We start from the raw sequence: 26,088 nt of genomic DNA on the forward strand, positions 1-26,088 counted from the left end.
TTCAGCAAAGTTGCAGGATACAAAATAAATGCACATAAATCATCAGCATTTCTATACATTTCCAACACACTAGAGCAGCAAGAAGTAGAAAGAGAAACAACATTTAAAATCACCCTAGACAATATAAAATACCATAGGAATCTATCTACCAAAACAAACACAGCAATTATATGAAAACAACTACAAAACACTTTCCAAACAAATAAAACTGGATCTAAACAATTGGAAAGCCATTGATTGCTCATGGGTAGGTCGAGCTAACATAATGAAAATGACAATTCTACCCAAATTAATTTACCTATTTAGCACCATACCTATCAAGCTACCAAAAAACTTCTTTACTGAATTAGAAAAAACTATAACAAATCTCATTTAGAATAACAAAAGATCAAGAATTTCAAGGGAAATAATGAAAAAAATGTGAAGGAAGGGGGCCTAGCAGTACCAGATATTAAACTATACTATAAAGCAGCAGTCATCAAAACAATATGGTACTGGCTAAGAGACAGAGAGGAGGATCAATGGAATAGACCTGGGGTAAATGACATCAGCAAGACAGTGTATGATAAACCCAAAGAGCCCAACTTTTGTGACATGAATCCACTATTTGTTTTTTTTTTTTTTTTTTTTTTTTTTTTTTTTTTTTTTTTTTTTTTTCTCACATCCTACAACAAGATAAATTCAGAATGGGTGAATGACTTGAATATAAAGAGGGAAACTATAAATAAGTTAAGTGAACACAGAATAGTATACTTGTCAGATCTCTGGGAAAGGAAAGACTTTAAAACCAAGCAAGAGTTAGAGAAAATTACAAAATGTAAATTAAATGGTTTTGATTATATTAAACTAAAAAGCTTTTGTACAAACAAAAACAATGTAGTCAAAATCAGGAGGGAAACAACAAATTGGGAAAAAATCTTTATAACGAAAAACTCGGACAGGGGTCTAATTACTCAAATATACAAGGAGTTAAAGCAATTGTATAAAAAATCAAGCCATTCCCCAATTGATAAATGGGCAAGAGACATGAATAGGCAATTTTCAGGTAAAGAAAACAAAAGTATCAATAAGTACATGAGAAAGTGTTCCAAATCTCTAATAATTAGAGAAATGCAAATCAAAACAACTCTGAGGTATCACCTCACACCCAGCAGATTGGCTAAAATGAAAGAAGGGGAGAGTAATGAATGTTGGAGGGGATGTGGCAAAATTGGGACATTAATGCATTGCTGGTGGAGCTGTGAACTGATCCAGCCATTCTGGCTGGCAATTTGGAATCATGCTCAAGGGGCTATAAAAGAATGCCTGCCCTTTGATCTAGCCATACCATTGCTGGGTTTGTACCCCCAAAGAGATCATAGATAAACAGACTTGTACGAAAATATTTATAGCTGCGCTTTTTGTGGTGGCAACAAACTGGAAAAGGAGGGTATGTCCTTCAATTGGGGAATGGCTGAACAAACTGTGGTATATGCGGGTGATGGAACACTATTGTGCTAAAAGGAATAATAAACTGGAGAAGTTCCAGGCGAACTGGAGAGACCTCCAGGAACTGATGCAGAGCAAAAGGAGCAGAACCAGAAGAACATTGTACACAGAGACTGATATACTGTGGTAAAATAGAATGTAATGGGCTTCTGTACCAGCAACAATGCAATGACCCAGGACAGCTCTGAGGGATTTATGGTAAAGAAAACTACCCACATTCAGAGGAAGGACTGCAGGAGAGGAAACACATAAGAAAAGCAACTGCTTGAATGTATGGGTCGGGGTGGACATGATTGGGGATGTGGACTTGAAACTACCACACCAATGCAACCACCAACAATTTGGAAATAGGTCTTGATCAAGGACACATGACAAAACCAGTGGAAATGTGCATCGGCCATGGGTGGGGGGAGTGCGGGGGGTGAAGGGGAAAGTAGGAGCATGAATCATGTAACCATGTTAAAAATGATTATTAATAAATGTTTAAAAAAAAACAAGAGAAAGCATTATCTGTAATAGGGATAAACTTGAAGCCTTCCAAATAAGTTCAGGAGTTCTTTTGTAGATAGAAGACAAAGGGCAAGTGACATATACATATACAGAAGAAATACAGTAAGTACAAGGATCTAGAGAGAACTCAGCAGACTGAATCATTTGCATGGCCCCTAAGTAGAAGAGAATCAATACAGCAGAGAACCATGTACATAGAGGAGCAATCTCAACCTGCCCCTTTGCTGGCATCCTGAGTCATGTATCTGTAGAGCTTCAGAGAGATGGGAGGGAGGTTTGTTGCCTTCTGGATAGGGGAGGAGATCTTCCTTTACTTAAAGCCTGCTACTAATTAAATCAGTTCTATTTCTAATGATTTGTTATCTCAGTTTCTTTCAGGGAAGTTAAATAATATGAGTTAAATTCTGATATTTCTAAGGATAGCCTGAATGGGCCATGAACCATCAAGATTATTGAAGGTTATGACTCCATTCATTGTGTCAAGAGTAAAGGTTCATTTGAGCATTGGGTAAATGCTTATTTCACTTCCACTTATACAGAGAAATATTTGTAACATATATGGGGAAACAGAAGAGGGAGTTTACCATGCTAAAGGAAATTTTCCTGAGATGTTGGTACTTAAGAGTCAGCAACGTATGGCTCTTTCTGCAGGAGCCATAAATTCAATTTTTTTTCAGGCTCTGTTACAGGAGCACGCACTGTGAGCACTGTACAGATCTCACAAAATTACATTTTAAAAAATGTGGTGTTTATGGCTCTCACGGCCAAAAAGATTGCCGACCCCTGGTCTAGATGTCTAGTCCATAAATTTAAAAGTGAAAAAATGTTATTTATTTCTTTTTAATTAACATTTAATATTTGCTCAAAATGGCAAGTAGGTGGCAGAGCGGATAGCGCTAAGGCTTGATAAAGTCAGTGAGTTCAGATCCAGTCTCAGGCACTTATTAGCTGTGTGACTGTGAGCAAGTCACTTAACCCTGTTTGCCTCCGTTCCTCATCTCCAAAATAAGCTGGAGATGGTAATGGCAAACCACTTCAAAATCTTTGCCAAGAAAACCCCAAATTGAGTCATGAAGAGCTGGACATAACTTCAAATGACTGAACAATAACATAATGGTTAACTGTAATTTGGGTCCATATTATTATAAAGGGCAAAGCTGTTTGTACTATAAATATTTTTCCTGCTCTTTTCTTTTCTTTTCTTCTATGAAACAGGGTCCTTGGAGTTGGAGTCAGAGAATTTTGAGAAAACATAGCTTAATTGTACATAGCTTATTTTATATACTGCATCCTGTGACGATTTTAGCACAACAAACAGTGCTTTATACTTTTTATTCCATGCATTATATGATATGATCCATTGTTTACAGAATTCCCTTCAGTCAGTGGTTTTTTGTTTTATGTTTTACATTTTCAGTTCTTGTGGTTGCATACTGACTACAGTGATTTCCACAGTAGCCTTTTGACAATAAATTTAAATGTTGTTGAAGGCTTTTTGGTTCCACACCTGTTTACCAGTAACTGTAATTTGTCTGCTTTGTAGACAGGATATGATCATGTGGAAAACTGACAATTGTAAAAAAAAATAAATAAAGGATAGACTCCATTCTCATGTTTTGATGGTCACAAATTGAATATAGTTTCCACTCCATAACTGAGCAGATCTGTACTTATCATACTCCCTTGGAAGTACATTCAAGAGTTTGATATAAACCAGAGATAATTATGCAGTGTATAGCCTATTTTGAAACATATAAAATAGACTCTCCATGATCAGAAGCATGTGGTTTTCTTTATGGTCTATGAGCCTCAAGAATACACCCCCAAAAGATACAATCTCAGTGCTACTGTTCCTAAAACTAAGGCATCTAAGAATTTAAATTTTACCAGCAGAATCAACAAGTTAGGGAAGATGTTGCTGTTTATATTGCAATACTATCTAACGATGAAATTTGAAGAATGCTTAGATGGTATTTCACAACCACATAAAGCTATATAATAATGACTACCAGCTGATATAAATGTAAAGTCTGCTTGAAGAATTGATACGAGAAATAACAATTTGATGGATAAGTCATAGGACAGATTCTTGTCTGATCAGGTATGGGTTGGACTAGATAGCCACTGTGGTCCCTTGAAACTCTGAAATAGACAATTCTAAGATATCTAGTGGTCATTGCCTTTTGGTGTTGGTATCCTTATTCTATTACCCCAAGTAAGATTAAAATTTCCTAGTCGTAAAAATGTAATAGATAAAGAAGCAAAAAGATATAGTTTCAGGTCATGCATCTGACCAAACCAGGACACCTGGATTGGTCGTTTCAACTCTAGTTAGCAAAACAGTGCTGATTTCTATTGGTAGAAAGAGTTTCCTCTCCAAGAATTCCCTATACCAACAACATTGCAGGTTCGGACCAAAATGTAAGCAAACGTTTCATAAGACATAGTATAATACCCAATCACGAGGCATGAAATTATTTGCTGATAAGAAAAAATGATGCTAAGTAGACTCTAAAAAATGAGCGACTCATCATTTCTAAAACAAAGAAGTATAAAAATGGTACTTTCATTGTCTCTCATTACAGCATGAAAGTCCTGTCATTATTTTTGCCTTTCCTTTTTGGTGATGGCATAACGTTTGATGTCTAGGATGTATAAGCCAGATGTCATTAGCTTCCTCACCATAAGGAACAGCCTCATAGTTATCTTGAAAGATAAAATAAGTATGACTGATAGTTCTTTCCTACCTTTTCAGAGAAACATCTATAATTGCTTGGAATTATTCAATGCATAAGTGAGATAGGACAAGGCTGCAGTTGTTTAGACTATCAATCACCTAAGATATCCCAGCATCAATGTAAAGCACAGATGAGGTTAACATACTTTAAAAAACGTAAGAATCCAGGCATTGCTTTACCTTTATTTATTCAAATATAGATTCATCCCGTGCTAATCAGAAATATAACTAGTTGAAATGCTGTCAGATTATTATCAAAGTACAAGTTCCAAATCAACAAAGCAAAAGAGCGAAGCAGTTTCCAAAGGGAATTCAAAACCATACTGAAGACACAGCAGGCTTCAGATCTTCTTGTTCGATTGCTGGTGCTGGTGACTATGGAATACTACTTTTAATTGGGATAGTATCTGTTCAGTCCCTTATGGTGTGAAATGCTTTGACAGAGAGGGGGAAAATCCATCTCTTATTTAACAAAAAAGAAAGCAACCATCCATTCTAGACAGAAGAACCACAAAACATTGTATTCAAATGATCCTGCTTCCTTAGTGATGTTCTATGCAAGTCATCAAGTTTATCCTCTTTTGGCCTAAGAGGGTTCTTTTTTATTTTCTTTTATTGGACAGATCATATGACCTGCTGCTTCAGGAAGTTGCTTTGCTCGTCAGAATCTGTAAAGCAACAACTGAGGCTGTCTACTACCAGCTGTTTGCCACATTCAGTCTGAGAAAGAAAATGACTAATTGCAGACTGAAGACCCATCAACACCCTACCAGCTATAGATATTGTCTTATTACTGTCAGTAAAAAGCAAAAGCAGACATGGTAGGCGACAGAGACAAAAGGCCCCCCATATAATGGAGATACTATGAGATACAACCCTGAGGGGAATGCAATATCCACACCTGAGAATGGGAAAAATAGAGGACAAAGCAAAAAATTATGTCTCTATTAATGACTATATGTCCTTAGGCATATATATGAGTGTACTCCTCTGAGTCTCAATATACTCATTTATAAAATGAATAGATTAGTCTAGAGAAGGGTCTCTTAAACTTGGAATATAGCCATTACTTTTTTAAATGTCCTAAGAACTATATTTTATTGCTTTCCTTTATAATCCTGTGAGCTTTGTTTCCTGCATTCAAAAATTCTTCTGAGGTGTGGAGGTAAAGAAAGGGGAGAGGGATGTAATAAACATTTATATAGTGCCTACTATATGGAGCTGTGCTCTATGAGAATTGCAGTCACTCAAAAGAACATGAGATCCACAAATTTGGAGACATCTCCATCCCAAATGTTTATATGGACTATTTGTGTCCCATTGCGGTAGATTGATCTGATGAGCCAGACACATTATATATTGACCCCAACATAGTAATGTCATTTTGGTCCTCTTTGAGTTCAAAGGACAACAACCAACCAACTCATGATGTGTCAGGCACTTTCTAAGTTCTTGTACAAATATTGAATTCATTTGATTATAACAAGACCCTTCAAGGTAAGCCCTATTATTACACCCATTTACTGATAGGAAATAGAATCAAAGAAGTTAAGTGACTTGCCTAGAGTGACTAAAGCCAGAGGAATCCAAAACACGATAAAGATAAAGAATCCCTGGCTTAAATTATCTGTAAAGTATATAGAAGAAAATTATTTGAGCTGTAACAGATATTTTATGTATATTCTCTGCTCTTGTCTCACTCAGAAGGTACACTGATAGCCTTTCTCTTAGGAAAGACTTTCCTCCATGATAATCTAGTCTGCCTAATGCTCCTGTAGCTTTTTCTTGGTCTCCTTTCAAAAGGCTGTCACAGAATTTTTGAGCCAAAAAGAAACTATCTCACTTTTGCAGATGAGAAAACAGAGGCCCAGGGGAATTATACAATGAATTAATGGCAAAGTCAAGACTATATTACAAGTCTTCTGATTTCCAAGCCTTTTTTCCCTGTTATACTATATTGCCACTCCATATGGTGAGGTAGTTTATAACAGGTTTTACTACAGTTATGTTGATGATTCTGGAAAATCCAGCAATGTTACTTGGGATGGATAGTTATCTCCAGTGCATTATTCATTATAAATTCACATTTTACAAGGTTGTTCCTACCAAGAACAATACTTTGGTTTGGAGAAAGATACAAGTTAAGAAAAGTTAGGAAAAAAAGAACTTCTTAAAGTATCTTTGCATCTCTGAAAATGTAGAACCCACCTTTCCAAAAAGTTCTCACAAAAACCCTATTAGAGAAATCTGTATTATCCAAATTCTATATGCTAGTATATGCCAAACTCTACATCAAGCCTTCCCTGGTCACCTTCTCTCCTCCTATAAGCAATAACTTTCTATCTTAGACTTCACATAGCAGTTGGTTCTGTGCCTCTTATTGCAATTATAATGAAGTATTTTTAACAACTGCATTAATAGCCAACAACAAAATAACACTTTAAGGTTTGCACGGGACTTTACATTTATTGATTCATTGGGTCCTCACAATAACCCTGTAAAGTACTATTATATTATTCCCATTATACAGATGATAAAACTGAGGCTTAAATTAAATGACTTGCTCATGGTCACACAGCTAGTAACTGCCAGAACAGGTCTCCATGGTACCAAGTCTAGGCCTCTATCTACTGTGTCACTAAGCTGCCTCTAATCATATGGTCATCTATGCTTCTGCCTGATCCCTCACTAAGCTATATGCTCGAATATGGCTAATACTGCTTAAACTTTGCATCTTCCCAAACACCTGGAATAGTATTCTGTGCATATTTATTGTTTGTAGAATCAATGACTTTCTTCTCATTTTATATAAAAAGTGATTTTGACACAAATCTTAAAAAATAAAACTCAACTACTAGCCTCTGATAAGCTTCTCATATTCCAGGATGATAAAGACTTTATTTACCCTCATATCCTCCAGGTGATCATAATGCAAATAAAAACAGATTGAAAGATTCCTTCTCTTTAAAAGCAAAACTGCCTCTGTAAGACAAATGGAAGCTTTCTCGTTGATTTCAAAGAGAGAACAATTCAGATTTAGGCTGGGGTCATAATTTTGCTAATATGGATATATGGAAATATACATGCGCATACACAGAAGGGGATGAACATATCCCTCGTGCATTTGGCAAAGTTTAGCATATGGTGTCTACAGGCAAAGCTACAAGGGAGCAAGGAAGGTCAGGGGAGATGAAATGCACAAAGGAGCTGATGAGATCACCAAATAATAGGGAAGAAAGGGTCTGGGAAATCAGTTTTCCTGAGTAGTAATTACATCCTGACTCCTCAGTCCTTATCATCCTTCACTTTTCCTCTGCCTTGGAAAGTGTCAGTCCACTGTCAATCCAACCCACACTCCTTAGCTCCCTCTTTGACCTTGAATTTTGTGGAATAATTTTCTCGAAATTCTCTTTCTTCACTTTCCAAAGGTTCTTCTTCACCAGCTCTCTTGATATTGCTTATCATTACCTCAAAAGCTTCCCATTTCTCTCATATCTCATTCTTATTTTCAATTTATATTCCTATGGTTCTAGACCTATTTGCCTTTCAATAATCTCTTCTTCATCAATTCAGTCCAACATTTCCCTTTGTTTTGGCTGGCAAATTTCAAAATGTAAAAAAAAAAAAAAATCCACCTTTCAAGATGAACCAGGCAAAAATTAGTTTCCTTTGGCTCTTTATTGGGGTCTATTGCTGAGAATCAAATGGGGCTTTTCAGAAGAAAAGCAAGCCAATACTGATAGTAGTCAGCCCTTTTATGTGGCACAGTTATGAGAAATCTAAATAGCTTACATGGAGTCATACTAGATAAAAAGGCGTGAAAATGAAGAAAGAACTACAAGGGAATGGGGAGCACTAAGAAAAGCATTCGCCACCTCACATCGGCATCAATTAATCCCTATAAAACTGAAACAGAGTATTCACCACCAAAACAAGGCAACACTTGATACTTCCAGAATAGGACCAAAGGGCAGGAAAGGGATAAAACTAAAGGTTTTTGTCAGCAAACTTCAGCCAAGATGATCTTCAGAAAAGACAGAAAGAGTCCACAGGGGTCTGTGAGAGGCTACTCCCATACATTGGCACATTGGTTCCACTCCATTAACCTCTTACTAGTTCTATGGGTGAAATTCCTCAGTCACTCATCACTGCATATATGAGAGCAAATTAAAGAAAGCCTAAATCCTGAACAGAGTCAGGTGTTTTATAGAAGGCATAGTGGAGAGGAGAAGGTAATCTTACTTAAGTGAATTTAATTTATTTCCTACTATTGGTGTCACAGGCCAGGAGTTAACAATCAGCAAGAATGCATAGGAGATAGAAGTTTCCAGCCCTATAGGTTTCAGAAAAGGGTAAAGGTTCCAGGCAGGAGAAAGAGTTACAAGAGAGCCTATTATCAAAAAAGATTTTTTTATCTGATCTACAACTCTCTTTACATACAATACACAGCAAAGAGATTATTACTCCTCTATGCACAGAGGAATAGGGAATCAAAGTTTTCAATGGGAGAGCACTAAAATTCATTCAAAGGGGTCTGTTCTGGGCATAGCACAGTGTTATGTGGGGGGGGGGAATACAAAGGAATAAAACACGTGATCTCTGCCTTCAAAAAAAAGAAAAGAAAAAATGAGCATTCATTATATTCTAAATGAAGAGGCAACTTGATAAAGTAGATAAAGATTTAGGCTTAGGATAAGATATGTGAAAGTCTCAGTTCTAATATATTCTCCCGGACAGTTCTCTTCTTAGAAAACTATCTTAAGACCATAAGTTACAGAAGAGATGCTGGATATGGATAGGGGAAGTGCTGAGGATAGAGGTCTATTCTTTACTAACTATACTGGTAAAATAAGAGATCTGGACCAAAAAACAAAATTTCTACAGTTGAAAAAAATTCAAATCTTTATTTTTACTTTAAAAAAGTTTAATGTATACCTTAATTTCTTTTTTGAATCTTCCTATGTTTAGCACAGTTCTTGTCACATAACAAGCATTTAATCAATGCTTGCTTGCTTCCTTCTTTCCTTTCTTTCTTTCTCAAGTGCCAAAAATTGAGAACTGAATGAGAGGCAACATAGTATGATGCGCTGGGTTTGGAGACAGGCAGACCTTCAAAATAGTCCTCCAAGTTAATTCAAGGCCCACTTCCAGCACTTGCTGGTGATATGAATCCCAGACAAACAATTTAGCTTCCCAATGCCTCCAGTATCTTCCTAAGACTTACCTCATAATTCCAAATAGATGGACTACTATCTGTAATCTGTACACTGGAAAGTTTCCCACACTTGTGAAATCTCAGATTCTTGAGTAAGCCCCAATAATATCCCTAATGATCTGTGATTTTATCCATTTGGGCACTCCTTAACTCAAATAACAACTCTTCCACACAATCTTAAACAATCTTTGGCAGTTGCGGCTAAAGAAAATTTATCACCAACTGATAATTTCCTGGTAATGAGCCTCTCCAAATTTAGATGGCTGGATCCTTGAAAGATGCATAGATAGTCTGTCTCTAGGCCTGGAATCCAAAACTTCCCAACTTGATGAGACCTGCCAAAGATACAGTCTGTGAGAACCATGGGTTACCTCCATGACTCATAAGGTATCTTTATTAGGAGAACAACGTGCTCAGAAAAACTAAAGTTGTCTAAATATATCTCATTGCAGCATATAAGTAGAAAGAGAGACTGGATTCTAGATTTCCTCTTCTGCTTTAAATCTGAATGGAATCTGAGAGGTAGAGCAGGAGTCTTGGAGTCAGAAAGCTGAAATTCATATCTGGTCTCAGATACTTATGAGCTGTATAACCCTAGGCAATTCAATTGACTTTTGTCTCCTTGGTTTCTTCATATGTAAACTGGGGATAATAATAGCACTTATTTCCAAAAGTTGTTGGGAGAATCAAATAAGATGAGATTTGTAAAGTGAGGATTATGCATAGTACACAGTAGATACTATAAAAATGTTAGATAGTAGTGATGGTAGTAATAGCAGCAGCAACAGCAAAAGAGTGATAAATAATTAAGGCTAATACAGTCAATCCAAATTTCAATAGGAATGGAGTAATGGAAAGGAATGGACTAGACACCTAGAAGTTCCTTCCAAGTCAAAGACTATCTCTAATTCAATGTCTCTCTTCAGGTCAGGTCATGAATTTCCACTTTCTCCCCACTCCTATTTTGAACTCCCTTTTATACATTGTCTTCCACCATTAAGCTTCTTGAAAGGAAGGACTTCATTCTCTGGCTTCTATTTGTATTCCCAGCACTTAGCAATGTAATGCAGGGTTGCTAGCAGAAGCCTTTGCTTTTGCAAATTCAACTGTAAGCAGCCCTGGCAGTTAGGTTTTAGAATGTTCAGAAAGTCAGTTGGAGCCTGAGGCTATAAATAGTGCTGAAGTTCCACTGAGGGGCTTTTGCTTTTTGGCTTTGGCTTTGTCTGTTGACTGTTTGCCTTTTGGCTTCTGCTTGAGCCTGTGCTTTTTGATTTTTGGGCATTTGGACCTAGCTGATTTCTCTGGACCTCTCCCTGATCTCTCCATTTACATCCCTGTTATTTCCCCTGAATTTCCCTTTGGGCCCTGGGAGGAAGGGTGGGCTTGGTGGTTGGACATCATGGATTTAGTTTCTGTAGGCAGGTAGGGCATCCTAAATCAAGCCACCCCTAATTTAGTAATTTGATAAATACTTTACTTCAAAGGCAGTCAAACCTTCCTGCCTGGGAGAGCCAGACTCTCTCAGTCTAACCCTCTCCTGTGACCCATCCCCCAGCACCAGCCTTCTCCCTAGCAGCGGTCATAAAAACCTAAAACCTCTTTCCCTCTGATTATCCCTGACATTAATAAATCCCCTTTGTTACCTATACAAAGCCTCTCGTGAATGATTGGATTGAAGATTAAGGCAAAGGCTGAAGAGGGAAGAATTACTTTCCTTTTATTTTGTTGAGGGAAACCTAGGCATCCATCTTGGGCAAGAAGTACCCAGCCAAAGGCTTCCTACAGACATCAATTTCACTGGCAGGGAGGAGCCTTTAACTCCTCCCTCAAGGGACTTTAGAAATCAACAAGAGAAACCCCAGCCTTGATCTAAACATTTCTGACTGGCCAAAATTCCTCTTATACTGTAAGAAATAAAATTTAGTTATTATAGCTATATATTAAAAATATGTGGCCGCCAGGAATCAACAATTCAGGTTGATTCCGTAATTAAATCAGACCCAAGTCAGCATCGGGTTGAGGAGTTTATTTACAATCAGGAAGGTAAAGTAGGGATAAGGAGGAGAGGGAGGTTAGAAGTCTAAATAAAATGAAGCTGTAAGCCACAAGGCCCAACAGCCAGATAGGCAGAGTTTAGAATTGGCCCAGCTAGGCCAAGGAAGCCAGCCTAACTTACCCATGTGACAATACAGAGTGTAAGCTGTCTGTGGTCTCAGGAGATGCTTCTTCCTCCAGTTCCAGAGGACAACTGCCCCCACAGGAAGTTCACTAACTTACTTAAAGAGATAGTGTCTTTCATCACTTCCTGTGGTCCACCTCTAATTCAAATGGACAAATGGCAGTTTCTACATTGATTTGGACTGCCCAAAGGGCAGTCCCTTATTCTTGATTTGTTACTTATTGTCACGTGTGGGTAACTCGTCTCCCCTCCCCACTAAGGGAGGTGGGAGTGACATCATTAGCATGCCTGGGTTGAGTAGATTTTTGACTATTAATGGGATCTGGCTAATTCTATTTACACAATACCTTAGAGATACCTTCCCTGCCTGAAGAACCCAGCCTATTTCCTCCCAGTACCCTCTGTCTCTAGCCTCAGTGAATAATCCTGTTTAAGCTGCCCTCCTGTATACTCCCATTCATTCCCTTACCTTCTTATATTCAGACCTACCTCATTCATCCCTTCCCTACATTCAGCTATCCCCTTCATTCCTCCTTATCACCTTATCCCTCCTCATTACCCAGACTGCCTTACTTCTTTATAAAAGCAAAGGACCTAGCAAATGGTATTTTATTGTTGTTTAGTTGTTTTCCAGTCATGTCTGACTCTTCATGACCCCATTTGGGGTTTTCCTACAAGGACACTGGAATGTTTTGCCATTTACTTCTCCAGTTCATTTTATAGATTAGGAAGCTGAGGCAAACAAAGTTAAAAGACTTGACTGTGATCACACAGCTAGTAAGTGTCTAAGGCCATACCTGAACTTGGGTCTTCCAGTCTCCTGGCCAAACAGCTACATGCTGCCTAGCTGCCCAACACATAGTAAGCACTTAATAAATTCTCCTGCTAGCTGGCTGTTTCTGTATCTTCTTTTTCATGTTTACATATGTAAAAATGTATACATATTCATGTATGTATTGATATATAGGTGAATATAGCTATGTTTTACTATAAAATTCCATATAATTATAGAGTTAAGTTGCTTGCCCAGGGTCATAGCCATTGTATCTCAGAAGTGGCACTTGAGTCCAGATGTTCCTTGCTCTCAGGCCAATTCTCTATCCATGATGCCATGCTACTTGTATATATGAGGAGAAGGGAAAAAAGGAAGAGGAGAGAGGGAGGAAGGAGCTAGGCATGGTATTGTGGACTGAGAGCTGGTCTTAGAACCAGGAAGATCTCAATTCAAGTTTCACCTCTGCCAGACATTGGCTAGATGATCCTGACGGATAGTCATAGCTATTCAGTGCTGTAGAAAACTATTTAAGACTATAAGTCCTGGGCAAGTCACTTGACCCCCATTGCCCACCCTTACCATTCTTCAACCAAGACTATAAGTCTCAGAAAAGATCCCATACTTGAGGCAACTAGGCAACACAATAGCATGCCAAGACTAGAGTTGATAAGACCCAGGTTCAAATCTGACCCCAGACACTTCCTTGCTATATGACCCTGGGCAAGTCACTTAATCCCAATTGCCTGCCTCCTTGCCCTTATGAACTAAGGTTGTTACTAGGAGATAAAGTAAGGGAATGAAAGAAACAGAGAATCCTATCCTGCATTGTAAGATGAATTTCCTTATCTAGAAGTTACCTATATAAATGAAACCACAGGCTCAGTCTCTTTCAAAGCCCTATATAACCAGATGTAACATAAACCTAAAACTTCAAATGGACTCTATATAGTTCAATTTCTCTAAGAGATTCTGTGCCAGATTAACAGGTAAATAGAAATACAAATAGAGAAATAAAAGTAAAAAAAAAACTATTTATGTCTATTGGCTAGCCCAAAAGTTATAAAAGTGACCTTGATTTTCTATCTAGAAAGTAGATGATTGCATATTCACAAAGTATTATCCTATTAAGGCCTGGGAAAGCCGTACTTAAGTTCCCTTACCTACATACTTAAAATTATCTTCCAGATGTATGAGCTGCTGAATAAGGAATTCAAATATAAGTGCTAACAATATTGTAAATCAAAATGATATAAACCAAAATCTGAAGGTACAAATAAACCTCACAATTTTATAGGACTACATGCTTTAGAAATAAGATGAGCCAAAAGAGAGCAGGAAAATGGATCCAAGACATTTTTACATTGGACACTAAAGTATGGTATAGAATCATGGTCATTCCTCTTTAATGAGAAAAAGGTGGAAGGGACATATACACAAGCTAAATTCTATATATTCAGACTTCCAAGAAAAAAGCAAAAGGATCTTGTTGTTATTCTTGTTTTGGTATATATCTGTGATTTCCTCAGAGAAAGGAACTCCCAATATAGTAACCCCCTTCACTGATATAGATCAGTAATTTGTTGCTAACTTCTAATCTTTAAGAGAGAGCTGAATGTGATGAGAAGTTACATAGCTTGCCTTTGTTCATACACCTGTAAGCTTGAGAAAATATTTGGACCCAGGTCTTCCAGAACCCAAAGTTTTTATTTTATTCGTATTGTTCCAATGGCCCTCTTACATCAGAGACTTTTGCAGCTTTCTCCTCCTCTAATTTGTGAGCTCCTCTCCAGAAGTTCCATTTGAGAAAGTACATAGACATGCAGACTATGCCTGGTTCAGATCCTAACTCTCCAGACAATTTCAGCACCTTACCCTCCTCCCATCCATTTTCATTTTCTTTAATGGCTATCTTCATCCATTAGACTATAAGCTCCTTAAAGGCAGGGACTTTCATTTTCCCTATATTTGTATACCCAACATTTATCACAGTGCCTGGAATGTAGGTATTTACTTAAATGTTTCCTTTTTGTTGTTGTTCAGTCATTTCAATCATGTCTGATTCCTTGTGACTCTATTTAGGGTTTTCTTGGCAAAGATACTGGCATGGTTTGCTATTTCCTTCTCTAGCTCATTTTATAGATGAGAAAACTAATGCAAACAGAGTTAAGTGACTTTGCTCAGAGTCACGTAGCTAGTCTGAGGCCAGATTTGAACTCCAGAAGATGCCTTCCTGATCCCAAGACTTTCCACTGTATCACTTAGGTATCTTAAATGTTTCATAATCTAAACTAATGTTAAACCACCTCTCTCTAAAGAAAGTGAATAATAGACTATACTCAACTATATAGCTTCTGCTTCCTAAAAATCTTGTCAAATTGTTGTTTATGTAAATAAAGAAAACCAACTCTTCAACCACCCAAACACAGAACAGCAAATAAACATCTGAATCTACTCTGATTTAAGAGCATAAAGCTATGGGGAGATCTTGCTCCAAACAACTTTTGTCCCATTATAAAATTATATTTTGGTCATTTATTATTTACTTTAATTCAACATAAATTATTTACTAAATATGGAGGTTCCTTTACTAAATTCTACTTTCCATTACTCTATTCCAAATGCTCCCACAAAGGAAGCTTTTTTGCTTATCATAGAAGACCCAGGAAAGTACAACTGCCTCATTTCCTAGCAAATCTGAGACTCCAAACAAATATCAACTACTAATCACAGTGACACTCCCCTTAAACCCACAGAATACTGATTTATGACTATGTTCAAACATAAAGTTCATCTTCTGACTGCCATGACACTTCTAATTTACTTAAATCCATTCCTCTCTACTAATTAGTTTATGGTAAGTTGCGCCATTTAAAACTCAAAACAAAAGGAAGCCAGAAAAATATGGGAAGGCTTTTTTTGAACAGATGCAATATGAAGTCAAGAAAACTATGTACACAGTGATTACAAAAGCATAAGTGAAAAACACTCAAAGGCAACTAAACTTCATTAATTGTAATATTCCATCTTAGCCCTAGAAAACTAAAGATAAAACATCCTTCCTCTAAGGAAATAGGTGGAGAACCATGGTTTATAGATGGCATAAGATACCAGATGTGGTTGCTGTGTTGGTTAGTTTTGCTTTCCTGTTTTTCTTTGTTACATTAAAGGGGTTCAATAGATAAAGGGTAGTATTTCGAAAAGATGGTTTTAAAAGGCATCAATAAAACATATAAGTAATAATAATATGCCATTTCATATTTTATAAAACAACATTTCTAAATCCAAATAGTCTACAAAAATATACGAAATTTAATTTTCAGGTAAACTGAAAATAAATGAAGTAGAATAAAAAGAAAAACATATTGTATACTGACTTCAGCTCTAAGTCCTGTGATACTACTTTAAGATTATCTTATTAATGTATTAGTGAAGTTATTACAAGATTGTCACATATAGAAAATAATCTATGTTGAATGACCAAAAATGAGAACATATTTCTTTTCTTGAATGTCCAAGTTAATGGTTTCTGAACACCACCACCTCAAATCAAGTGAAATAAGGCAACTGTGACATACCTATGGGTGAATATTTCAAACATGCCTTACTTCCATGACCAACCTGAGCCCAGGATTTTTCTGACCCCCGCCTTGATCTTCAGGCAGGCCCTGAGGTGAGACATCTGCCTTGCTACCAGGGGTCCTATGCAGAGGTAGAATGAGTTCCTAAAAAACATTTTTAGCTCAATAAAGTCTATTCTTCTAATCTGGAAGGGTAAACAGGTTTCAGCAACAGAGATTGAAATTAGAAAAAAATTCCTCTTAAGCAAAAGCTCAAATTATTCACAAACTGAAGCACTAGTAACCAAAAGGCAGAATTTACAAAAGAAAAAAATATGTAAATGGTCATTTTCCATTTTAAATAGAGATGCCTCTGTTTTCCAACCAATTTGCTGGAAAACACAAGACAAGGTGTTTAAATGTGCTGAGCAACCAGATTAATAACAGGATATTAGGCAACTTCCAGAAAACCTTAGTAGTAGAAATGCTGGGGTGAAATATAGTACACTTCCAGAGCTTTCAGCAGCTTAAAAAGATTCAATAAAATGAAAACACTGCTACTCCACCCTCCAGCTTGCAACAATGAAAGTAAATTAGATAAAAATAACATTATTTCCCATTGGGTTTAAATCACTGCTGGCTTCAGGCACAGAGACACCTGGCCCTATTTGTCTTTCCAAGGAATGCAGAGGGTTCCCTTTTGCAAAGGTGTCTGTCTTTATTCTATTTTTCTATTTGAACTGACATGAAGCATTTATAATTTAATCAGAAAACAGAAGGTCAAAAAAGTCCAAACATACTGCATTCTTTCCCTTTCACAGGGTCAGGCAGTCCAGAACAGTCCACTGCAGAATTGGGAACGGCAACTCTCCACCTGGAGCCACTGCTATCACATTCCGTATATTCAAAGTGGTAATCTCTCTGCAATGACAAAAACATGTTATTCATTTCGGCAAGCATTCATAAGAATGCATTTCATCACAAATCCAAATTTTTCCTACTGCAGACTCCCACTGTGGATACTTTGTGACCCTCCTACTCCTGCCTCTATGATCTTTCCTAATAGAATGCTAGCTCCTCCTTTTTATCTTTGTATCCCCAGCACTTATCACAACACTTGGCACATAGTCAGTGCCTAATAAATGCTTATTCATTCTTCCATGTCGTACCTTCACCTTAGCTAATCTTTCCCACAATTCACCAGGTCCCCACATTTCCATTTTCTCCCACTTCCTTCTATAATTTTTCCTTCCAAACAAGAAAAAGATAGAACTAGATATTTCTACCTCATTCGTTTAGAAGAGGCATCATAATCTCTCCTTGGTCCAGCCTAGAAAAGGATGAAAATACCTGCCTTCACCTCCTTCTCAACCTGCTGCACCATCCTCCACTAATCCTGTGCTTGGCCCAGGGAGAAAAAGAAAAAGAAAACATATCCTAATATGATTCTCATTCAGCTTAAAACCTGACAGAGGGTAAAAGAATTAATCATCCAAACACTGAGTAAAAGACTTTCCAAGTTTTTAAGTAGCTCACACAGGCTCAACACCCACCCACCCCCAACATGCCATTTTTCAGTACATTTGCAGAACATCAGTTACAAGTCTGAGCCAAAATACTCTTTTCTATTTGATGCTACAAATTCTCACTTTGCTATTCCACAATCAGCAAGCACATTACACCTCACTTACGATCAAAGATAAGCTGGTATAAAAAATGTCATCTAACTACTTGAGGGAGAAGTGTGGGTAGGGGAATCTTAAATCCATCTTGAAATGTTATTACCTTAAATTCAAATTTATCTTTCCTTGTCTTTTCTCTAACTTCTTCTCTCCAGAATAGGATGATAATGGTGTTAGACAGGGTTAAGACCAAAAGAAATAACATGTATTTTATTGAGATGATTTTAAAGGTAGGAAGAAGGCCCTTCTTTGCAGAGGAAGGGGACTACATGGGTACATATCACCTGTAACATCAGACTTTTCAAATAGTTTAGTTAGATCTATTCAATTTTTTTCTTTTTTATTCTTTTTATGAGAGGTAACTTTTGGAGGGACATTCTAAAAAATGTAGCTGTTGTTTTAAAAAGATAATAAAAATTAAAAGAAAAAAGGAAGGGAAAAGGAAATCATACTCTGACCATCTTCATTCCTTTTTACCTTGCTTCAACTGCTACAGTTAATATCTTCTATTTGTTTACAGTTTATAATCCAAGCACCTGTACATATATTACATTATAAGCACAATATATACATTCCTGGATTTAACAGACACAGCTAAGTAATACGGTAAATAAAAGACTGGACAGGAAGTCAGGAAGACGAGTTCAAATCTGTTCTTAGATGTGTTCTAGCTGTGTGATGTCAGGCAGGTTGTTGTCAGGATAAAATGGAATAATACTTTTAGAGAACTTAGCATAATTCCAAGCATATAGTAGGTGCCTATTAAGTGTTTTGCCTTTCTTTTCCATTAATTCCTATGACAAACCTACAAGGACATATATTAATTATAATCCTCATTTAACAGTCATGTAAAACTAAATTTCAGAGAGCTTAACTGGCTTATCCAAAGTCACACAGCCGCAGGAAAAAAAGTCAAACCCAGGTCTTCTAACTTTAGGTCCAAGGATCTTTCTTCCATGTTACATTGGCATAATATTAGGGGAAATTATAGGAAATAAAGAAACTGATATATGAATAAAGACTTCCCATATGGGAACTCCTCCATCAACAAAGATTGCAATCTATTTACAAAGAAGCAAATACATTAATTCCTAGGTAATTACCTATACATAACAGTGAGGTGATTCTCCAAACTTCCTTTGATTGACTGAGAATAATTATTCTTTAGCACCGAACTTCTGGATAGCTCCAGAGTAGGGAGCTTAGAGAACAATAAGAAGAAAAGAGAGCACTGTGGGTAGTAGGACAGGGAACCAATCATGGAAAAATAAAGGATTGCCATGCAGCACCAATGAAAGCTCAATCCAGATAAATAACAAAAGTTTGCAGTGAACAACGTTAGCATGCTTGTGTGACTTCTTCCAGCATCAATCAATAGCAAAGTGAATGATGAAATAGCAACTCAAACACAAAGTATGGGAAGAATTAGCACCAAAAGGACAAAAGGTAAAGGAATAAGGCGGTATAGTTGAAGTTGGTTACTAAAGCATCAAGACAGGTAAGGAAAAAATGTTACACCAGAGCAGAGGTAATAAACCTGAAGAACATGGAAAGACAGAGTAATTATAAGTCTTGTTGAGAGCAAAGAAAAAGTTTAAGAGGTGTGAGGGAGAGAAAGAAGTGGAAGAGAAGAAGATTATGATTAGAGAGGAATTTCAAGAATCTAGATTCACTGAGACTAATAGTTTGGGATGATAATAATATCAAAATCTAGCTATCATTGAGTACAAAATCATAGGTGATAGGAGTCAGAAAATTATAGAACTGGAAAGCCACCTTCACCCACCCCTTTGCCATAACAAATGATGCTATGCCAGTCATCATTTCTGGCCTATAGGCTCAAGTTGCTTTATTAGACTGATCTAAGTAGCATTCTCATGGAAACCTGGTGTTATATTCATATGAAAAATGACATACAAATTAAGTAATAGATAGTTGAGTTACTATACTGCAGATGGGAAATGGAGGGTTGTTTTTTTTTTTTTGCAAATATGCTGTTTTTAAAAAATACTGATAAAGAATGGAGTCTAAATAAGAATGTAGGAACAAATAAAAGAAAAGCATTCATTAAGTACTTAATGTATTGCTGACATGCCTTCTGTTTGCACAGAGGTCTTTGACTATCATCAGAATGATGATACAGAAGAAAAAGTGTTGGATTTAGTCAAAGACCTGAATTCAAATTACAGTTCTGCTATACAATGGCTGAATGACCTTGGGCACTTTATTTCCTTGGGGATCAGTTTTCTCTTTTGTAAAATAAAGGGGCTGTACTACAAAATCTCTTCAGTTTCTTCTACCTCTACATCTATGAATCTATGATCCTATGAAAATAAACTATACTCCCATGAGAATAGTAGAAAACTTTACCAACCCTACCTGAAATAGCATGAGTCCAAAAAAGAGTTTAAATAGAGTCCTGTGTCTTCATTCCCAATCATTTAAGTTTCATTCTAATTAATATAGGTCATCATTAGACTCTTTTTTTAAAAACCCTTAACTTCTGTGTATTGGCTCCTAGGTGGAAAAGTGGTAAGGGTGGACAATGGGGGTCAAGTGACTTGCCCAGGGTCACACAGCTGGGAAGTGTCTGAGGCCAGATTTGAACCTAGGACCTCCTGTCTCTAGGCCTGACTCTCAATCCACTGAGCTACCCAGCTGCCCCCTCATTAGACTCTTAAAAGACAGGGAGTCAGGTTTTTAGTGGGGTAGAGGGCTAAAAATTCCATTATTCTCCACCCACCCCACCCTGTCTAGAAGCAAAGGACCCCCAAAATTCTAGACATGTTCATTTCAATTAATTTTATCATATTAAGCTACTATATACCTAATACTAGGACCAGGGCAAGGGGAGGCAGGGTTGTACAAAGTATAAGGCATAGCCCCTACCTTTAGGGAGCTTAAAATTTTGGGAGGAATAGGACATAGAGATGTGAAACCCTTCAAAAATAATATAAAACAGTATATGATTAAGTGCTATGAGTAGGTATTTAGAAATGAGAGTCAAAAGGAGAAAGAAATAGACTGGAGTGATTTAGGAAAGACTTCTTATGAAAAATAAAGTACGGGTTCATCCCAAAAGGATAACTAGAGTTTAAAGTTGAGCTAGCTGGATCTTTCAACTGAATTCAATAAGCATTTATTAAGAGATACTCTCTCTTTCCTCTTCTCTGACTTGTGGTTTCCTTAAAGTTTCAGCTATTCCACATTCAGAGGAAGAACTATGGGAGTAGAAACACAGAAGATAAACAACTGCTTGAACACATGGGTTGATGCAGATGTGATTGGGGATGTAGACTCTAAACTACCACCCAGTGCAACTATCAGTAATATGGAAATAGGTCTTGATCAATGACACATGTAAAAACAAGTGGAATTGTGCATCGACTACCGGGGGGGTATGGGGGAGGTTTAGGGAGGAGAGAAAGAACATGAATCATGTAACCATGGAAAAATTCTCTAAAAAATAAAAAAAAATTCATCTTTAAAAAATGCTTGTCTTTGAGCAAAGCCCTCTGGCTCTGACTCTGCATCATGTATTGATCAGTGGATAAGAACTTCATGTTCACAGTAGCAACAATTAAAGCTAATGTTTAGAGATGGTTTTAAAAAATAAAGTTTCAGCTAAAGTTCCAGCTTCTCTGAGACTACTCCCAATTTACCTTGTCTATTTCTTTCCAAACCATGATTTTTTTAATGTCATATCCCCCATTAGACTGAGAAAAGGGACTGTTTTTGTTTTTCTTTGTATCTCTAACACTTAGCACAATGCCTGACACATAGCAGGTACTTAATAAATGTCAGGTTATCAAGACTGTATAAAAGGCATTGTGCTGGGAACTGAAAATACAAAGATGAGAGAATTCTGTTAGATTTAACAAACATTTATTAAGCATTTACCATAGGCAAGATACCAGAAATACAAAACTAGGACACAAATAATGCTTTCATGGAGTTTATAGTCTAATAAAAGGGATAAACTCAAACAAATAAATATAATAAGTCAACCACAGTGAGAAGGCATTTATGGGTTGTGCCACTGAAAGGGTTGTGTAAAACCTTTACTCAATTATTCAATTTAATTAAATTTGAGTGATTCCCTTTTATCTCTAGGATGAAAATATAAAGTCCTTTGTTAGTCATTGTCAAGTTCTTCACAAACTCATACCTTCTTTCCTTTCTATTGTTCCTATATATTACTCTCATCAATGCATTCTACATTCTAGTCATAGTGGCTGACTTACTGTTCCACATCCATTTCCTACCTCCATGCTTTTATACCTGCTGTCCCCCATGCTAGGTACACACATACCCCTTACCTCTTGAAATGCCTGGTTTCATTCAAAAAAATCAATACACATGCCATCTTTTACATGAACTTTTTTATTCCATTAGCTGCTAATGCCTCCCAAAAGTACCTACTATTTTGCATATTTTCTGTTTATAGTTATATGTGTGTATTCTACCCATTAAAATGTAAGCTTCTTGAGGGCATGGAATGTTTCAATTTTGTCTATTTCCAGCAACTCCCACAGTCCCTGGTATGAATAGTAGGAGCTTAACAAAATGCTTATTGATTGGGTATGCACATCACTGAGATCCGAGATTCATCCAAATGTCAAAGTCACGCTGTTTTACATTTGTACAACACTTAGTTTATAAAAGGTTTTAAGGAACATTATCCCATTTGATCCTCATAACAACCACTGAACAAACAGATTCCTGTTCTCTTTACTTTAACTGGCAAACTGCCAGTGCTCACAGAAGCTGTGTGTTCCTCCTTGCCCAGCCTTTGTGGTAGATCAAAACAAAATGGAGATGCACTGGGCATTTCTCAGGTCAACAGAGATTAATTAAAAGAGGAGAAATGCAGCAAATAATCATAAATGCCATTGCAGGATTAAACAGAAGGAGGAGAAACAAGGTAGAGTTGTTGAGGAGCTTCTGGCCAAAAAGAATTATCACTAATATAGCTTGGGCAACTCAGTGGGAAGGAGAAAAAGAATAAACACATTCTCTTTACAAAAAAGTTCATTTTTTTCTTGTACTTTTTAGTCTGACAATATGAAATGTGGGTCCCCAGAACAATGTAACCTTTTAATGTGATAAGACTCAAAGCTCTTCAAGCCTTTTAATTATTCAATGTCCTTCGCACTCTTAGCTTGAAAAGAATTGAACCAATGAAACATCTGAGTACAGTTATAATTCAGATGAATAAGGGTGCTCATTCAACTCTGTGGAAAGTTTAAGGGAATAATAATACCTCCTAAATATATAAGCAAGACACACACAAATTATGTTAAAGGTTTCATTAGCCTATATCATCAAGAATACAAAAACAATACAGAGTAGATCATCTTAATATGGATTTTTTTCTTTAACAAAGAAACTTAACTTGCTAAAGTTACCATGGGAACCCATCACTGAGCAAAGATCCACATATCTTTTCTGGTATCGTGCCTGGTTAATGATGCATGACTCTTGTCCTCATATGGTAATAATGTATTGTTTTCAAGAATTACTTTTAAGATCATTCTTTTTCATTCATTAAATCAAATTCTTTATGACTTTCCCAAATTTATGGATTATTGGAAGGAGGGTAAGATCTGGAGTCAGGAATCTAGAGTTCTGGTCCTATCTCCTGCAAGTGATTACTAGCTTGATTTTGGGCAAGCTACCAACTCCTCTGGGTCTCAGTTTCTTTCTTTGCAAAATGAGGGGCTGAACTATTTGGTGTGGCATATATAGTGCAATAGAAGTAATGCAGATTTTAAAATGAGAGGACCTGGGTTCAAATCTTAGCCCTCATGGAGGGGTTGTATAATCCTTTAACTCAATTACACAATTTAATTAAATTCAAGTGATTCCCTATTATCACTAGGATCAAAATATAAATTCCTCTATTAGTTATTATAAAGCTCTTCACAAACTAGTATCTTCCTTTCCAGTATCCTTACATATTATTACCATCTATGAACTCACATTATAATCTGCCTGACCATAGGCAAATTACTTCTTCTCTCTAGGATCATATATATGCATGAGGAACTAAACGGCTTTTAATCTAACCATCTTCATCATCACATGATGAAGCCAAAGGCCACAAAAGATAAACCATTTGTCCAGGCATTCATGTAGTATCAGTTCATCAGGAAAATGACAGAATTTGGCTAGAGGACCTTCAAACTCCATTTCTAGATTTAGCATTCACTCATACCCACATGGTCATTGCTCAGAGAGAAAAAGGGTATAATTACATCATTGCTAGGGACAAGATGAAGAAAATGATGTTTTAAAACAAGATATCCATCCACATGACCACAGAAAGTAGAAGCAGTCATTTTCTTGAAGGATATTAGCCAGATGATCTACAAATATAACAGTATTTAAACCACAATTAGTATTTCAACTATACACAAAAGGAATGTGATATAAGAGAAAAGATTTGTGAATTTTCTAATTGTGTATACCTGTTTTAAGTTTTTGCAAATCACCCTTCAGTTTCCCATTGTTAGAGGGACCTGTGATAGCATAAATCATTGAAATGACATGTATAAATATTTTTAATTCTTAGTTTAGACATTTTTTCACCTCAATGCTTTTTTTAAAAATATATAACTATTATACTCCTTCAGGTGCTCTAGTGGGTGTGTTGACAATGATAGGGGAGCTGGGGGGAGAGAGAGAGAGAGAGAGAGAGAGAGAGAGAGAGAGAGAGAGAGAGAGAGGAAACTAGAGGATGTAAAAACTAAAACTGAATTGTCAGACTTTGGAACATCAAGAATAGTTTTAAAAAACAACTCTAAAAGATGTTTTAAAAAATTCTCTGTTAAGCCTCAGAAGTTAAGGAATTAATATACAAATTGAGAACCAGAAACTGCTGCTGCTACTGTTAAACATTCGACTGGCCACAGTATGTTAGCTAAGCTACAATCATCATGTACTTAACCCTATATCTCTTAGCATACATAAGATCAATATGTAAAAATTAAAAAAAAATCAGATGAATATTCAACTATATACTGTAAATGCAATCACAGAGAGATGCAAATGTTGAAAAAGACAGAAAATATACATATGTATGTGTGTGAATGAATAATTGAAAGAGCATTTATCAAGCTCTTACTATATTCGTAACACTGTGTTAGATGATGGAAATAAAAATTAACATTTATATAATAGTTAAAGATTTGTAAAACTTTACAATTATTATCCCATTTTCACCTCACAACCAGCCTATGAGATATTTTTATTATTATCCCCATTTTTTAAGATTAAGCATTCATCTAAGGCCATATTTGAATTCATTATCCCCATTTTTCAGATTAAGCATTCATCTAAGGCCATATTTGAAGTCAAATTTTCTGAATTCCAGGTCCAGATCTCTATTACTTTTCCACCCCGTTGTCCCTTTTTTCTAGAAGTTCAAGAAGCACACTCTAATAGAGGGAGACAACTTATAAGGCACTCCAGGTGTGTATACTAGGACCAAAGAACTATGTGACACTATGGAAAGTACAATGGATTAGTCTTGAGTGGACTTTAGTGTGAACTCTTGCTTAGCAGCTTACTTGTCATTTACTAATAAATATGCATGAACCAGTCATTTAAATCTCTTTAGGTTTCAGATTTCTCATCTCTAAAATGGGGAATTTTATTCCTTATATAGTTGTTATGAGGATCAAATGAGATAGCATAGCATGGATTGTAAAACTTAAAGCACAACAAACTTCAGCCTTCATTATCTTCAGTATGACTCTGGACAAGAGGAGACCTCCCTGAGTGTGTTCATCATTTTTCAAATAAAAGAATTGGATGAAAAGATTCCTAGAGTCCCTCCACTGTCAGCATTATCCAGAATATTCTGGATAATATTTAATCTAGAAAAGTGAGGCAGGGGGAGAGAGAGAGAGAGAGAGAGAGAGAGAGAGAGAGAGAGAGAGAG

At 36.6% G+C, this 26,088-nt stretch overlaps 1 protein-coding gene across 1 annotated transcript in view; it reads right to left on the bottom strand.

Moving 5' to 3' along the window:
- ELAPOR2 (endosome-lysosome associated apoptosis and autophagy regulator family member 2) overlaps nucleotides 1–26,088 on the bottom strand; it is a 236,355-nt gene that overhangs the window by 131,982 nt on the left and 78,285 nt on the right. Inside the window, exon 2 of the mRNA XM_044679057.1 lies at nucleotides 17,262–17,382. Coding sequence (XP_044534992.1) covers nucleotides 17,262–17,382 — 121 coding nt within the window. The remainder of the gene's footprint in view (nucleotides 1–17,261; nucleotides 17,383–26,088) is intronic.

The sequence above is a fragment of the Gracilinanus agilis genome, chromosome 5 (genome assembly GCF_016433145.1).
Source record: "Gracilinanus agilis isolate LMUSP501 chromosome 5, AgileGrace, whole genome shotgun sequence".
NCBI classification, from domain to species: domain Eukaryota; kingdom Metazoa; phylum Chordata; class Mammalia; order Didelphimorphia; family Didelphidae; genus Gracilinanus; species Gracilinanus agilis.